General features: G+C 37.9%; 1 protein-coding gene and 1 long non-coding RNA gene across 6 annotated transcripts in view; one reads left to right on the top strand and one right to left on the bottom strand.

Annotated features, from left to right (window-relative positions):
* Positions 1 to 16261, top strand: part of abi1a (abl-interactor 1a) — a 58428-nt gene that overhangs the window by 483 nt on the left and 41684 nt on the right. For all 5 annotated transcript variants that reach the window (XM_082184342.1, XM_082184343.1, XM_082184344.1 and 2 more), the window contains exon 2: positions 15755 to 15922. In XM_082184342.1, coding sequence (XP_082040468.1) covers positions 15755 to 15922 — 168 coding nt within the window. The remainder of the gene's footprint in view (positions 1 to 15754; positions 15923 to 16261) is intronic.
* On the bottom strand, positions 6682 to 7937 carry LOC309509636. Its single transcript, XR_014209958.1, has 2 exons — positions 7810 to 7937; positions 6682 to 7770 (listed from the first exon to the last, which is right to left on the bottom strand). It is a non-coding gene; the product is annotated as an uncharacterized lncRNA (long non-coding RNA).

The following is a 16261-nucleotide window of genomic DNA, read 5'->3' as shown; positions in this document are numbered from 1 at the left end:
CAGAATTGTCTCAAACTTCAAAAGGAGGATGTGAGATTTGTCTTGTCTTTAGAAAGACACATTTCTGACTGTTTTGACGATAGACCGAGATTAGATATGAAACACGTTCAACTCGTTGTGTTTTCACAAACTTATCGTGTCAAATGGGAACATGAGAGATCATGGAGTCGAGCTATAGTCATGTTTTATAGATCATTGTTTCTCGTATCTCATCAAATCTGCTTCCTCAAAGTGAGGAAGGGTTTCTTTTTTTCTGGTGAAACTCCAAAATCACATTGCTTATTCGAATTTGAGACATAAACCTGATTGAATTTATGAATCATTAATGTCATATATAAATAGCTTATTAAACCATTTTTTTTTAATATTATTGTTTATTGTTGTAATATTTGGTCTTTATTAAGTGTATATTTATTTTAATTGCATTCATATAATTAAATTATTTATATGTGTATATAATTACTTTGAATATATATTAGTATACATAATGTATTTTAATTTAACTGTTGTATTAGAATAATTATTGTATTAAACTAAGAAATATTTATGTTTTATTAGAATTTTTTTATTCATTTAAAAATGAATGGGGAGAAAAGTTAATCAAAAAGAGAATGATTTATGTGTTCACGATCTGGCAGATAATTTTATTTTTAATTGCATTTATATAATAAAACAATTTATATGTATATGATTTCTTTAAATATTCATTAGTATACATAATTTATTTTGTTCATACTATTTACATTATTTTATTAAACAAAAAAAATTTTTATGAATAAGATTTACTTTTAAATGTAAGTAAAACTACATAAACATGTGAAAAAGCTTAAATCAAAAAGAGAAGGAATTATGTATTTATGATCGGGCAAATGATTTGTTTGAGCGTTTATTAGCATGACTGGAATTTTTCTAAGTGTTCAACGGCTCTTAATGATCCTCCTCTGCCAAGAGAGTTCAGTGCACTCTTGATTCACAGCCTGTAAGGAACATTTAAACACTCTGTAATCATTTACGTCAGATGTTTGCAAACAGTGTCATGTTTAACCCCTGTCTTTCTAACCAATATTTCTCCCGAGACACAAAAAAACACCTGTTAGAAGTGTCTAAGATCGAGCCACAGGTGAGATCTACTGCACCAAAGCGGCATAATCAAGATGTTTATCGAGGTTTAATTGCAGAAAAAGTTGCTCGACAGGTAGTGCCACATTTAATGTAAAAGCTGCCCGTCAGGTTTGATGTAAAATGGCAACCCTATTCCCCCGCATGACCGAGCACGCTTCGAGTCGCACCGATACTACAGCAGAAGATGACTCAGATGGGAAACCAATCACTAGGTCTAGTGTTCAAGTCTCGGCTTGACAGTCCGGCTGCAGGCTACCATGTGCCTCTCTTCTTCCTCTACATCATGCCTGAGCGCGGGATGCAGGCACTTCCTGTGAACGACTGCGTCTCTGCGGTGATGCAGCAGCAGATGGTGGGAGTGGGTCTATATAACCAGGACAGCCACTGCCCCACTTTCTCATGTTCTCTCTGTGTGTGTAAGAGAAAGAGAGAGAGAGAGAGAGAGAGAGGCATGTGAAGCATGTAAGGAGTGTCGTGAAGTCGATCGTCTCCTCCAGGGCCGGGGCAGGTCGCGCTGCTGTTTTACAGCCTCATGTGGAAATGTTGATCTTTCCCTGTCTGGATTAAATCGGAGATGACATCCAGAGAATCTGGTGTTTTACCCAAAATCCAAAGAATTTGTCACAGAAATACCGGTAGTTGATTTACTCATCATCATGCTGTTCCAAACCCTTATGACTTTCTTTTTAAAGTGGAACATGAAAAGAGAAGTTCAACAGAATGGTATTTTCAATGAAAGTGACCAATGCCGGTCAAACTCTAAAAACCACCATATGCTTTTTTGGTCATGTCAAAAAGACAAAAAAAATAACTATATATATATATATATATATACCAAAATATACGCGGTTGATCCATATCGACCAGGCCCCACGTTTCGGCACATGTGATACTCGGATTAATAGCTAAGTTTAACCATGTTATCTTAGCACAGCCGCACACACCCGAATCACGCGCACACAGAAAGTCATGTTTTAGATAGCAAGCGAACACTGAATTGATTCCTCTTTCGCGTCTCCTTGCGCTTGAACGGACGCATATACACAAAATGAAGTTAAAACACCTGTATCGGCGAGTATTCTCGTAAACACAGTCGGTTATGTCTTAAGTGAATGTAAACAGTTGAGAAAGAAATCCGATGTGGATCATTATATTGGATCTGTTCATTAGGTCTTAAAGTGACAGATGCCTATCAAATCTGCTGCTGTCGATGTCATTAATGTTAATCAAACAACAAAACACATCTTTAACAAAAGATTAATCTATATTCAATTTATAGTGTTATTTTACATTTAATGATTACATTTGTCTTTAATAATGTTTAGTTATTAAAAGCTAGATTTTTGCTGTGATATCGAAGTACTTAAAGTGGGCTTTCAGTAATAAATGAAAAGAAAAGTTAGTATACTGTCAAAGCATTAAACTTTAAAGCCACACCGCAGAACTTTTGCGGGCGCTAGACCTGTAACTTTCACGTCTAACGCCCCTAGAGGCCACAAGCGCCGCAGCACTGTCGCAAAAGCCTAGAAGACATCCACTTAATAAATTAATTGCACAAAAAGTGAACCGAAAATAATGACAAAGACATATGGCTGTATACTAGGAACAAAGAGTTAACTTACCAGTCTAATAATAAAGTTGAGAGAAGAGAATCGGTTTTACATCCAGCTTCTTCTTTCAACCTGCGCCAACGAGCAAACTCCTTTCCAAGATCGACTCTTGAGCACGGTCCTTCTCTCGTTTTCTCTTTTTTGCCTCCTCAGAAGCAGTTTTAAATTTTTTTATTGCCTCAGCCATGTCCGCGAGCCGAGCAGGCGGGAAAATAGTAGCAAATGCCTTATCTCCATGAGTATATCAGAGCCTATGGTCACGTGACGGCCGTAAAGTGATACGTTCTCCAGGTCACATGACCTGGCCAACGACGGTCCGTCTTCTCCAAACTTACATAGGCGGTATTTCAAGAGGGCAGCCCCGATCGGAGCATTAATAGTGTCAAACGCTGTATATTGGCCTGAGGAATCATTTAAAATAACTCCTATGCGTCAACTCTTTAGGTCACAAAGTCCACGGTGTGGCTTTAATATACTAAAATGTCCATTTCAATTACCGATAACTCAAGTGCGCAAGCAGGTGAATAATAAAATGCTAGTTTTACATAATATGAAACTGCTGGAGCAGCAGGAATATGTAAGGGCATTAATTTGTGTTATTTTAACGTTATATTGTAGTTTTTCCCAAAAGTAGCCTAAAGTAGCCTACCCCATACAGACGATGATATACAAATGACATGCTTACTCTTTTACTGCAGATACTAAAATTTTGCAGCATCCGCCACATTCACATTTCAAGCTCAAAAGATCTCCCGGTTCTGGGCTTATTTGTGATTCAGACTGGAAGACTATATTTCAAGTCTTCTGAAACCATACATAGTTTTGTGTAGCAAACAGACTGAAATTACTCAAATAAATGAAGTAGTTATACGCTGAATTGTGCGTCTGTCCCAATGCCATTGTATAGAAATGAGCAGAATCAAAGTCAGGATTTGGAACAACACGAGGGTGATCAAATGATGACAGCAATTTAATTTAATTTATTTTAACTGTTCCAATGAGACACTTACATTTAAGCATTATGGAAACACAAGTTGCATTGCTTCACGCATGCATTCAAGTAACATCTCTGGTGTTTTGTACCCTGATAAACCAGAGTTCTCGCGAGAGCACAAGTTGAATTTGCTCAGCGAGTTACTCTGGTGTCGAGTAATGATGCTCATTAAATATGCCCCTCGATCTGAGCTGCACCAATCACATCGGGTTATCTGATATAGGAGGGCCAGAGGCGAGCTAAACAGATGATGACAGCGCTGTGACGTCGAAATCATCAGTAAACATTGCAAGATGGCTATGGATGAATAGCAGTTGTTTGAAACGGCTTTGGCCGCTACAGTGAACGAGTTAGACTTGGCTTTTTCCCAAAAGAGGAACAGAAGACGGCGCTCGAATCGTTCCTTTGCAAGAAGGGTGTTTTTGCTGTTTTGCCGACCGGAAGAGTCTAATCTACCAGTTAGCTCCGCTGGTAGCTAAGCGTATGGGGTTTATTGTTGTGATTGGTCGTAGTGTTATCCAATTGCGTGCTGTGAGATTTTCAAATGCATGCTTGGTGCCGCCCCTCGAGCTGGCCGAGTTTCATTGACTGACACCAGACCATTAATCTTTTAGATTTAGGTCTGGATTTCTAGGCTAGGTGTTTTGTATAATGTGTTTAAAATACCCCAAAGCCCAATTTGCATGTTTGGCCAGCAACAGTTCCTCTTTTGCAATGCAAGACGGCGTGCTTCTGTAACCTCTGTGGACAGGTTGACTTCTGAGAAGGATGCATTAATGAACACACACCACCTGGCTTGAACAGGTGCTGGACCAACACTGCTATGCGAACAAATATGAAATTGATACACAAGTTAAGTAAAGTAAAGCAAGTGCATTGATGTTTGTTCCAGCAGTCATTTTTAGTTTGTCCATCTCCTGTGTGGTTTTCTGTTGAGTTGAGGTGCTCTTCTCTTATTGAGCTGGGCCAGCTCGATGGCACTGGTTAGCAGTCTCTCAGCGTTCTGCCCTACATGACTCCAGCGCTGTCTTCAGCAAACCAAGTGCACTGCAGACTTAGGTTTTCTGTATAATAGGACAAGTGTGAAGATTTCTGCCCACTGTTCCAGCATGGCTTCTCTGTGGAGGATGTGGGTATTGTGTACAGAACAATAAGTCTGATTTTAGTGTGATATAAAAGGCCTACAGCAGAATTTGTGATAAGACAGTTATTTAGAGACACTGAAAAATGTAGCACTAGATATGTCAAATACAGATTTCCTTGATAAGTATGTGATTGGGTGCAGAAGTCACCATGATGCTTGGGTGTTTCGAGTGATGCCGTTGCTATGAAAATTGTAGAATTAAGCCCAACGTATACATCAGTTTTGATGCAAACACTTAGTGCATGTGTACATCAACGTTTTTTTTGTTCATTCTCTTCCTAAATAGTGCATATATATATATATATATATATATCAGATGCATGTGCGAGCTAAGAATAGCGAGTATGCGAATAGTCAGATAAATCTGGTTGTGCATGTACAGTACGAGCATACTATACATTACTATATTTTAGTCGGGCTAAAGATTAGTCGACCAAAGATTTTCCTAGTCGACTTTGTCGTTCATTAAAGCCATTAGTCGATTAGTCGGGGAGGAATACTAAACCATAATAATGAGCATTTAAAATATATATTAAACATTCCAGCACACGCATAATAAGGCTTGCCGTATCAATACCGGCAATGCATATGAAATAAATATGATTTAAATAAGTCTTATCTTAGAAAATGAAATTTATCAAAAATATGTTTTAAATGTAGGACATAAATGTAAATTATAAACAAAACAAAACAAATAAATATATAGCAAACTGTATATATTCACATTTCAAGACATTTAAAATGTCTTGAAATGTGTAAGTTAGCTGGTAACCTGATATAATAACATGGGAAAGAGTACTCTTTTACTCTTTAAAAGAGTAATATCAGTGAAAACATAATCAGATCGACTGACAAGTTGACTTAACATCGAATGACACACAAAATAAATATACATTATATAAAAACGAATAAATATAAAATATAGCTTCAAACTGAAGAATATATACAATTAGACTACACTACTCGCCTTGCTGCTTACAATGAAGCCCTAAAACCGGCCTATGAGAAGATGCGCTCTGATGTCATGGAAGTCAAGTTAAACACTACTACTGATTTAGCTTTCACACTCCACACGAACACTTGGATATACACCTAATGTTAGCGCACATTTATCTACTTTAATGTTAACAATAGAGATAGCGGTCGTATAAAGTGGCTAGTACTTTGTGGTCATTCTTTACCCTCTCGAAATATACCCATACTTTGGATTTTGGGATGTGGTATTATGTGGGGCATAATGTGTTAGTGATCTGTCACTGCGCAACTTCACTGCGATTAGTCGACTAACATTTAGTTGACTGTAAGGGGGCAGCCCTAGTATAAACCATCAAGTATACATTGGGCTTAGATTCATTTATTATTTTTCTTGTTATATTTTTGTGAAGAATATAGCCTTTAAAGCTTAGCCTATATATCAATCAAAAATAAAACAAGTGCTGTTGTTAGGAGGTTGCTAGGCTGTGAATCCCGCTTTCTATGTAAATCTATTGGATTTTTTCCCACCAATTTGTCGTCCACCCAGTGAAAATAGTATTTTTTTTTTCACAGTAGTAGCAAACACTAGTAATAAAAGTGTTCAGCTACTGAAGCATGACCAATCAGTTTGCAGAATAGATAGTGACCTGGGTTGTTTTTCATACTTGACCACTTTGGCCGATGTGGTTTTTAGATCATTTCCTCAGTGCCAGACATCTGTGAGAACATTCAGAATTCTCAGATAAAAGTTGTAAAATACGTTAGAACCAGACTGAGGTTATGTGTGTCAGCTTTTCTAATCTAGCTGTTTGTCCCGTGGCCTTCATAGGTGTGGCTTGCTTCTCTCCGATGAGTCAGTGAGTCTGGATAAGGGCGGTGCCATCCGGGGCGGATGGTCATATCATGGGCTCTGTCTCTTTTGCAGGGCTTAGATGCCAATTTTATTGCAGCTTTGATACCTTGCTCATCATCCTATTCTTAATTGACTAGCCAGACCACCGCTAACTTTGACTGTTTTTGACTTTTTAACATTGCACCAACATTAATTACAGTAAACTTGCTTCCTTTCGAGGCTGACTGAAAGGAATGACTTGCCGTTCATTGAGTGAGTCAGATGTTGAGTCAGTAACCCCTCGGATGGCTTTAGTGAGTTCATTCAGTGAAGGATTTCTCCGAATTATTTGAATTGGGTGCTCTTGAGTTTGATCATTAAAACAACTTGTTTTTCAGGGCCACTTGATTGACAAATTTGTTTTGTAAAGATATTCAGGCATTTAAATGTGTTTTAAGCATCCAACTACTTTTTGGGGCCACTGTATGTTTAGATTGTGCCTGGGTGTCATTGAGGTTCGCCATGGAAATGGACACAATAACCCCCCAGATGTCTCTGTTTACGGGATCGAGGTCAGAGGCTAGTGCAGTTATCATGCGAGAGACGAGACTTTACCACCGCTAGCTCAGCTCCACCTAACATATGTCCTGGAAAGTGGCGTTAGCATTGCTCATGCCAGTACCTAGATTACGCCACAAGACCATAATCCTTTTCTCGCTGGCATCCTCTAGCAAAACCACATCAGTAAATCCTACAAATACTCATTATTTTTCCTGGAGGAGATCCTAGGCTGTCCCTTAACCCAGGCAGTTTGCGAACCAGCATGCACTTGGGTGGGAGGCGCTCTAAAATGCCCCTTCCTGTGATCAGACATGGCGATTACAGTGGCCGTAACAGATTAAAGAGGCCTGTAATTACAGCCCTGCTTCTTTGGCCTTGACTTCCATCTGTTCTTTTGCTTGAAGGAATTGACACAAAGGACACACACTTTGAACTCTTTTTTTTTTTCCCTCCTTGAGTATGAGCTACATATTCTCCTCTAGCACGAGCCATAAAAGCCTGATGTATCAAATATGATAGAAAAAAAAAAACACTTTAATTTATATTTATACACACACACACACACACACACACACACACACACACACACACACACACACACACACACACACACACAAAAATGGGCCAAGCCAAAGAAGGCAAAATATTTAGTGGACTTATAATGGTCTTAACCATTTTAATCACAAATCATTGGTCAGGAAATTAACAAGATTTACACACATACTGTAGATAAAGTAACTTAGCGCAGGAGCATCTTGTTGAAAAAAAAATCTGATAATTCGACTTTAGATAACTTTTCAATTGCGAGAAGCAAGCCATTCTACAATATTCTCCTGTACTCCAAAGCATTAAATGATGTTTCACAGTAAAGTTGCTCGCCAGTACCAGCAGCTAAAAGGCTCTCCACACAATAGCCGTGTTTCCACTGTCGGGACAAAAGCGAGTGTGCTAGTAGTGCGTGCCAGGGACAGTCGAGTTTCCTCTAGCCCTTTCGGGGCTTGATCGGGGCCAACGGCCAGGGGATTTGGGCCTGCCGAATACCTTGGTCCAAAGCGGGCCAATGGGCTTGAGGAGTGGTCATGAGCGGAGTCAGGAGACGGTCAACACCGCTGCTCATTTCCCATGTTATTATATCAGGCTACCAGCTAACTTACACATTTAAGACATTTTAAATCATTTTAAACGCACTTTCAGACATCAGCGAGTGTTTGAAATAACTTCCTTACGATCTGATGGGGATTCTGATCGCCGTATGAGGCAGAAATGTATTTATATGCATTTCTAAAGGCTACTTGCTAACCATTGCGATAATAAATACACTTTTTTCATTGTGATTCATCACTCCCACAACTTCCCATATTCTGCCAAAAACTTAATTCTGTCGTTGATGTTTTTCTGAGAGAGCAGTGGCTTTTTAAGTAGTGCATTTGCTTAAATTTAGCTAATTTCCAGACCAATAATGTGTGGTTGAGTCAATTAAAAGCTTAATGTTTAGCCATTTTGGGCCCATTTTTTTGCCCTATTGTATGTGTGTGTGTGTAAAGGTTTCATTTTGAAAGATTACATTTTTATGACATTTGTATCATGTGTTGTCAGACTTAAGAAGATTTTCTTGAATCCAGCAACTGTTTTCATTTACTTTCGTTGTGCAAAGGAGCAGCGTGGACATTCGACTCGAAGCGTGCTCGGTCATGCGGAGGAATAGGGTTGCCATTTTACATCAAACCTGACGGGCAGCTTTTACATTAAATGTGTTTCCACATGTTTATGGAAAATACCAAAGAATACTTGAAGAACGTAGACAAATCATATCTGATTAAAATCGTGTATTTAATTGTTTTCCGGTTCCATCTGTTTCTTCCCTGTGCCTTTTTTAATTCCGGACTAATGTGTCCGCATGTACAGTTTGTCATAAAAAACATGCACTCCGGTTAACTCGTATAACTCATAACTCCTGTTTTCTGTTCGTGAGCGCCCTCTGTTGCTCTGGCTGAAAGGATAACAGTATAGTGAGACGGGACCTCGCTCAAACCTCCTCAGATCGCATCATTTCCATAATTGGACAGTTAATAGAAATGCTCACTGTTTCTAAACAAATGTGATGTAAACATGATATTTGATCAGTATTTTTCTAAATGTGTAAGTCTTTGGACTTAAAAGCCTTAATGGAGTTGTTTTGTGCATCCTTGCAAATAAATGAAAGGTGCATGTGTTTGCTTTTTATGTGAAATGGTAAATACCAATTAGATTCAGCGTGATTGCTGTACACTTCCTAGACACATTAATAAATTACTGTCTCACTAACTGTGTACATTTTTGTTGGAAAATATTGGTCAAATATTGATGCTACAGTCTTAAGTCTTTAATTAACCTAAAGACTAAACGTTTATGCAACTTGTTTCATTGTGATTCATCACTCCCACAACTTCCCATATTCTGCCAAAAACTTGATTCTGTCGTTGATGTTTCTCTGAGAGAGCAGTGGCTTTTTAAGTAGTGCATTTGCTTAAATGTAGCTAATTTCCAGACCAATAATGTGTGGTTGAGTCAATTAAAAGCTTAATGTTTAGCCATTTTGGGCCCATTTTTTGCCCGTGTGTGTGTGTGTGTGTGTGTGTGTGTGTGTGTGTGTGTGTGTGTGTGTGTGTGTGTGTCATTGTGCAAAGGAGCAGCGTGGACATACATCATAACTTTTCCTTTCTTACTTCATGGCGAAAAAAAGTAATACAGGCTTGAGTAAATGATGATGCAATATTCATTTTTGGGTGAACTTAGCCTGTGACAAGTCTAGTTCACACTGCCTTAATGAATACCAAATTGGTTGAGTCAGTGTGGTTGAACCCTGTTGGTGTTTGTTGGGTTGGTGTGAAAATGACAATATGTTTCCTGACATTCTAAATCAAACAACCAGCAGAATGTTTGCAGGGAGTTCGTTGGGACAGTGTGAACTGGCCTTAAGCAGAATGCTAAATGCATATTTTTAAAAATGATTATTGGTAGGTTGCCTGAATGACTAATTTAATAATTTGTCATAAAAAACATGTGCTCAATTGAGTTGGATAATTTTTTTAATCTGATATGAAAACATGTGCATAAACTACGATGGAAGCACATCGATGCGCATCAGAAAAGACGTGACTTTGCGATGGGACGGCATAACTGGACTATCCAGCGGTCCGATCTCACAGCGTCTGAAATGCCTAAGCAAAGTCTGTCGTCAAAGTAGTTTGTTATTATAACCTCCCAGAACTGACTTACACGATTGCGTTCACAAACAGGAGAGCAAAGCAGAGGAGGAGTCTTCGTAAGAGTTACACTGTGTTAATAAAGGACATTCCTAACATTTTTTTCACCTGATCTTCCGAGTACATTTCCCTCTGGATCTGTATTAGAGCAGCGTGAGCTGGGCTGTCAGCTCTACAGGAAGTCCAAACAAAGCTCTACATTCTGCTCTGGAAGAGGAGAGAGTGTTTTGACTTGTTCTTCAGCATGAAGATGAACTCATTGCATGCTAAACCTTGAGTGTTTTACCGAGTGCCCATCACAGACTGTTCTTCTAGGGCAGAAAGGAATTAATTGTAGTTTCTTGCTAGCGTGCCAAGATACTTGGCTCCACCGTCCGAGACAGTACTGTGCCTCAGAGCTGATTATGTCCAACAAAACTGTCCAAAAGAGTTACTGTTTCTTCCTGTGGTCTCCACCAGTGTGTTGGGTGGAGCGTCTCTCCTGATACTCCGACTCTAGGGAGGAAACGTAGGCTTTTCCTTCCTGTGCACTCAGAACCAGGAACAGCCGACCTACCCTGTGATTCCTTTCATGGAAGTCGTGGAGATGAAGGTTGAAGAATGTTTTAGGTTCAGCTTAAACTTAAGATAAAGGACTGCAGTGTTTACTTGTAATGGTATGTTCGTCTGGCCTTGTGATTGGTCAAATAAATGCTTTATGTTTGCTCTTATCTTGTCAATAGACGTCACACTGACTTACAGGATATTGTCTCAGGAATTTCAACAATTAGTTGGTGGGATGTTTCCATTTTAATGTGAACTTTCTAAAAGGTCATTTTTAAAGTGTTAATTGTGTAGTTACAGTGCTTGACACTTTTTTTTTAAATTTAAGAGTACAAAAATTACTTATGGGCGCAATGAAAATGTAGCCTATTAAATAATATTTTTTTCCTTATGTACAAGCAAAACACTTCAATTCATCTGTAGTCTTTAATACTTCTAGCTGCACATTCAAACATGAGAAAATATGCTTTCTTACAACCAACTAAAACATATTACAGTACAAATACCATAAGGTAAACATTGTCATCATGATTCATCATCAACAGTAGACCAATAGCATTAGCGTGGCAGAAATGTGCAGTATTCACTGATGGTGAACGGCTCTGAAACTGCACGCCTAGAACGTGCAACAGCGCCACATTTTCACTTTGAACATGCAGCATTCATATTTATTTCATTAAGTTATTTAATTATTTTGAAGTTTTCAAGTAATTGAAGTTTAATAATCCCATTAAACCGTATCACGATTTAAGACCAAATTTAAGACCTCTTAAAAAATGTATTAAAACTTTAGTTCCACAATTAAAGATATTTAAGACTTTTATGACCATACGATTTTTTTATCGCTCATTGTTCAACAAGGAAGAGTTGGCTTTCTCCTCTGCACCTTCTGCCTTTCCTTATCTCGGGGTGTTTGTGCCTGTGACCGTGGAAGTGATGAAAAGAGATTGTTGCCTTTGTCTTCTGGGAATGGGAGTTTGCCTTTCTTGCTTCGTGGGAAGTTTTTGGAGCTTTTCTGAAGATGCCAATCAAACATTGTATCTGTGTGAAATGTCCTTCAGATAAAGCTGTTTTTCCCAAAAAACTGCCTGTTTAGCCTTGATGGGCTAATGTGAGATTGGTGCATTGTGGGTCCCACAACAAGTCTAGAAGGTTATTGATGTTTTTGTAAGAGCAAATATGGAAAAAAATGTAACAGCTGGACCAGAACAAATGACTCCTGTTACTGACAAGGCCATTTCTGTTACGCCAACACACATTTGCCTTATCAGCTCGCACAGTCTGGTGTCTTGAAGAATCAGATCCACTGGCCAATGATAAGTATGATCGTTCGTGATAAAGAATTATTTTAAAAATCTACTTTAAAGTTCTTAGAAACTGACTCGTACACTACCGTCAGTAAGTTCTAGTCTAAATAAATGCTGTTCTTTTGAACTTTCTGTTCATCAAAGAATCCTGAAAAAAATGTGTAATGGTTTTCACAAAAATATTAAGGATTTATACTAAGGAAAATAATAAGGATTTTTTTTTTCTACTGGCCCGACTGGGACAGTGGTTCAAATTTGTAAGTTTGCCCTGCCACAAAGTAATAAATAAATAAAATAGGCCTAGTTATTGTTTTTTACCCATATCCTTAATAAAGGTTGTCACACTAAAAACTACTAGCCTAACTCATATAAATTTCAAGTAAACTGTAAGTAATAAAATAAGAACATACAATCAAATTACGTGCAATAGCACAAATACAAAAGAACAAATATACATATAACATAAACACTGCTTTTCATGTTTTTCAGGTAAGTCTAACAGTATATTCAGGTTGAGAAAATTAATAATGAAATGTAAAATAGCACTGCAGCAGCAAGTTTATTAGGCTGCTGTCACTTTAAGAGCTGCACGGATCTAATATAATGTTCCACATGCGTTTTATGTCTTAACTGTGTATGTTCACTTAAGATATTACAGACTATGTTTACTAGGATACTCACCGATACTCATTGTTTGACGTCATTTTGTGTGAATATGTCCATTCAAGCGCAAGAAGACGTGAAAGAGCTCAGTTCAGCATTCCACACAATGTTCGAGAAGCAGCTTTCTGGGCAAGCACTTCGGATGTGTGCGCAAACAGAACTTCTCACAATATTAAATTGAGTTCTCTTTTGCATCTTCTTGATATAAATTGGCAAGGATTAAAAACGTGCAAATGATTAAGTTTCATGATGCAGCTCTGGCCTGATCAGGAAGGTGACAGTTGCGTCAACAGATAAGTAAGGGATGATGTACATCCAGCCGGTTGTTATCTCAGAATAAACACTGTCAGGGTGATCAGGACCCGACACGAAGCTGAGGACTTTCACTCAAAATAAATAAAGATTTGACATTTATTGTGATAATTATTGATATCAACAAATTATTATTTTTTTTGCCTAAATCTCCTATGTGCATCACAGGAATAAATAACGTTTTGAAATATATTCAAATTGAAAAAAAACATATTTTGTAAGGTATGGGGGGTGTCACACCACGTTTTGCAACCTGAGTTAAAACCGGTTACAAGATAATTTTAAGAAGCTTATTTATGATATAACGACAGTTTTATAGTCTTGACTTCAGGCCTTCAAAAATATCAAAATTAATTTTAATTTAGACATTTGTATGTTTAATGTATTTTTGAATTCATTAATGTGGCTTTTGCATGGGCAAGCACCACTGACATTTTCTTCAAACCGTAGAAATTCCCTAGTCCTCTAGTATCTGCCCTACTTATGTACATTTCTGTTAGCCGGATATGAGCTATGAGATTTACAGACGCAACAAAGGTAAAATTCAATCAACAGAACAGCCATAAAGCAGAATAACAACAGATTCTGATTACAGTACCGTACATCCAGACTGGAAATGGGCCAAATGTTCTGTTTAAGAGATATGAGATTACAACCTGCCTTTATGGCACTTTCAATCCTTTTTAAGTTGTCTGTGGAGAATGTTGGATCCTATTTGCACATCTTGTTCAGCACCATTAAAATGAAGTCTGAATCTTATGACATGTGGACAGGGTTTAAAATGTTAAGCTTTGAGTTGGTTTTCAGTGAGCACCCTGAACTACTGTGTAGGCTAGATGGAGACACATTTATTTTCAACCCTTCCAGTATGTGTGAATTCTATGGTTCTTAAAGCAAGACTCTGGGAAGTGCATCTCTAGTGTAACAATGTCCATTGCTCTTGCCAAACCCTTGCTAAAAATAGCATAACTTTTGACTTAAGAACAGCTCTGTTCCATTTTTCAGTGGAACATCTGTAAAACAATATTATTGCATACCTTCACATCACATAATTTACAATGGAGAATGCAGAGCTATAGTCCCCAAGTGTAAATGTCTTTTAGTGTATGTTCATGTATGTAATACAGACAGAGGGTGCGTCTCAATCAGCTCCTAGGTCGTGAATAGTATATCGTGTACACAAATTCGGGCACTGGTAAGGACAGTAACTTTTTAAAAGTACAAACAAAGTTTCATGATTGAAATCCCTCCTCACTGCAGGTGTTTGGTAATGTTTTATCTGCATGTGTGTCAGGTTTTGAAGTCCTTTCACAGAAGGCCTTGAGTGATAGTTTACCTCAGTGAGATCATGGTTTACCACAGAGGTAGGCCAATTCGAGAACTGAGGAAATACCACATTTAAAAACTGAGTTTCGGTTCTGTGCGGTTGCGTTTGAGGCAGATTCTGTTATTCTATTCTTAGTTTCACAACAGTTTTCGAGTCGTTTAAATTTAAAATCTTTTTAGGCTAGCATACGTGATATAGGTGAAAGTTAAGACAAGTGTATATATATATATTTCCAATACTATTTATTTGTATGTTGAATTGTCTGATATAAAGAGAGATCCCATATAAAGAACAAAAATACGAGAAAATGTGTTGTTTACAGCTTTGGACAGAATACTAAATGCATTTTAATTATAATATATACAAACATATATTATCATTATTTTATTATATTAATGTTATAACAATATTGAAAATAAATGGTTACAAAATTGTAACCATTTATTTTCATTTGTTTAACTTCATTTATTAACTTTGTTTAGAAATATGTGATGTTATGCTATTTGTTTTTAAGATTAAATTTTAAGATTTAGTGATTCTCATCCTTTTTGACTAAAATATGACTACACTGTCCACAATATAATCGAAGACCCCTATTGGGCCCCAACCTCCTAGTTGAGAACCACTGGATTGTTGAAAATTGTGAATCTGTAAAAATTCCACATTACAATATCCAAGAACCACCTGGAAATGAAAGATACCACCGCAACAGACCACTTTACAAAGCAGTAGCTAATCTAGACAATACTGTAGCATTGGATACACTCACATTGGGTTTGCTCACTAACTACCTCAGCAAACTCAAATGAAGCTTTGATACATTGCAAACTTTATGAAATCCAGTGATTTACTTTGCCTACTAAAGCATCCCGGTACCTTGTAAATGTGACTTTGTTTTCCTCAAAATGATTTAAAACGTGTGCAATCTTCCAGAACATAGCAACCTGGCAGTCAGATTGGAATGGATGCTTTTAGCCAGTTATTTTTTTGTTTGCAGCATGCTGTATATCAGACGGTCCGTGGGTGTGCTCTCTGAGGCTGAGACTGTGTATAGGTTGAAGCGATTGCTGTTTTTTGTGAAAATGTGAAGTAAAATGTTTTTCTGACCTTGACCTGCAGGCACAGGATAAGAGGAAAGCCTTGGAGGAGACCAAAGCCTACACCACCCAGTCCCTGGCGAGCGTGGCCTATCAAATCAATGCCTTAGCCAACAATGTCCTGCAGTTGTTGGATATCCAGGCCTCACAGCTGCGCAGGATGGAGTCCTCCATTAACCACATATCTCAGGTCAGAAATGTTCATTTTGAATATATCTTTCTCTCAATCTCATTTCCCTTGCTTTGTCCTTGTCTGTCTAGAGTTTTCATTTAGCATTTGTCTGTCTCTCACAGTGACTGACTAGTTAATATCTGTTTTCTGTTCACCTCTTCTGCCCCCTGTTTCTCTTTCTTCTTCTTGAATGCGTCTCTATGCAGTCATCATGGAGATGTAAAACTCTCCCACGGAGTCCTTGTGTAAATCTCATCCCACTTCCATATGGTGCTGTTATTTGCTGAAGTCATGACTGGCTTCAGTCAAACCCACTAGTTTCTGCTGCCAAAAAAAAAATAAAAACTCTGCAACCTA

The sequence above is a fragment of the Leuciscus leuciscus genome, assembly GCF_965113295.1.
Source record: "Leuciscus leuciscus genome assembly, chromosome: 11".
NCBI lineage: Eukaryota > Metazoa > Chordata > Actinopteri > Cypriniformes > Leuciscidae > Leuciscus > Leuciscus leuciscus.
Note: the sequence above shows the minus strand (reverse complement) of the source record. Positions and strands in the feature narration are given on the sequence as shown.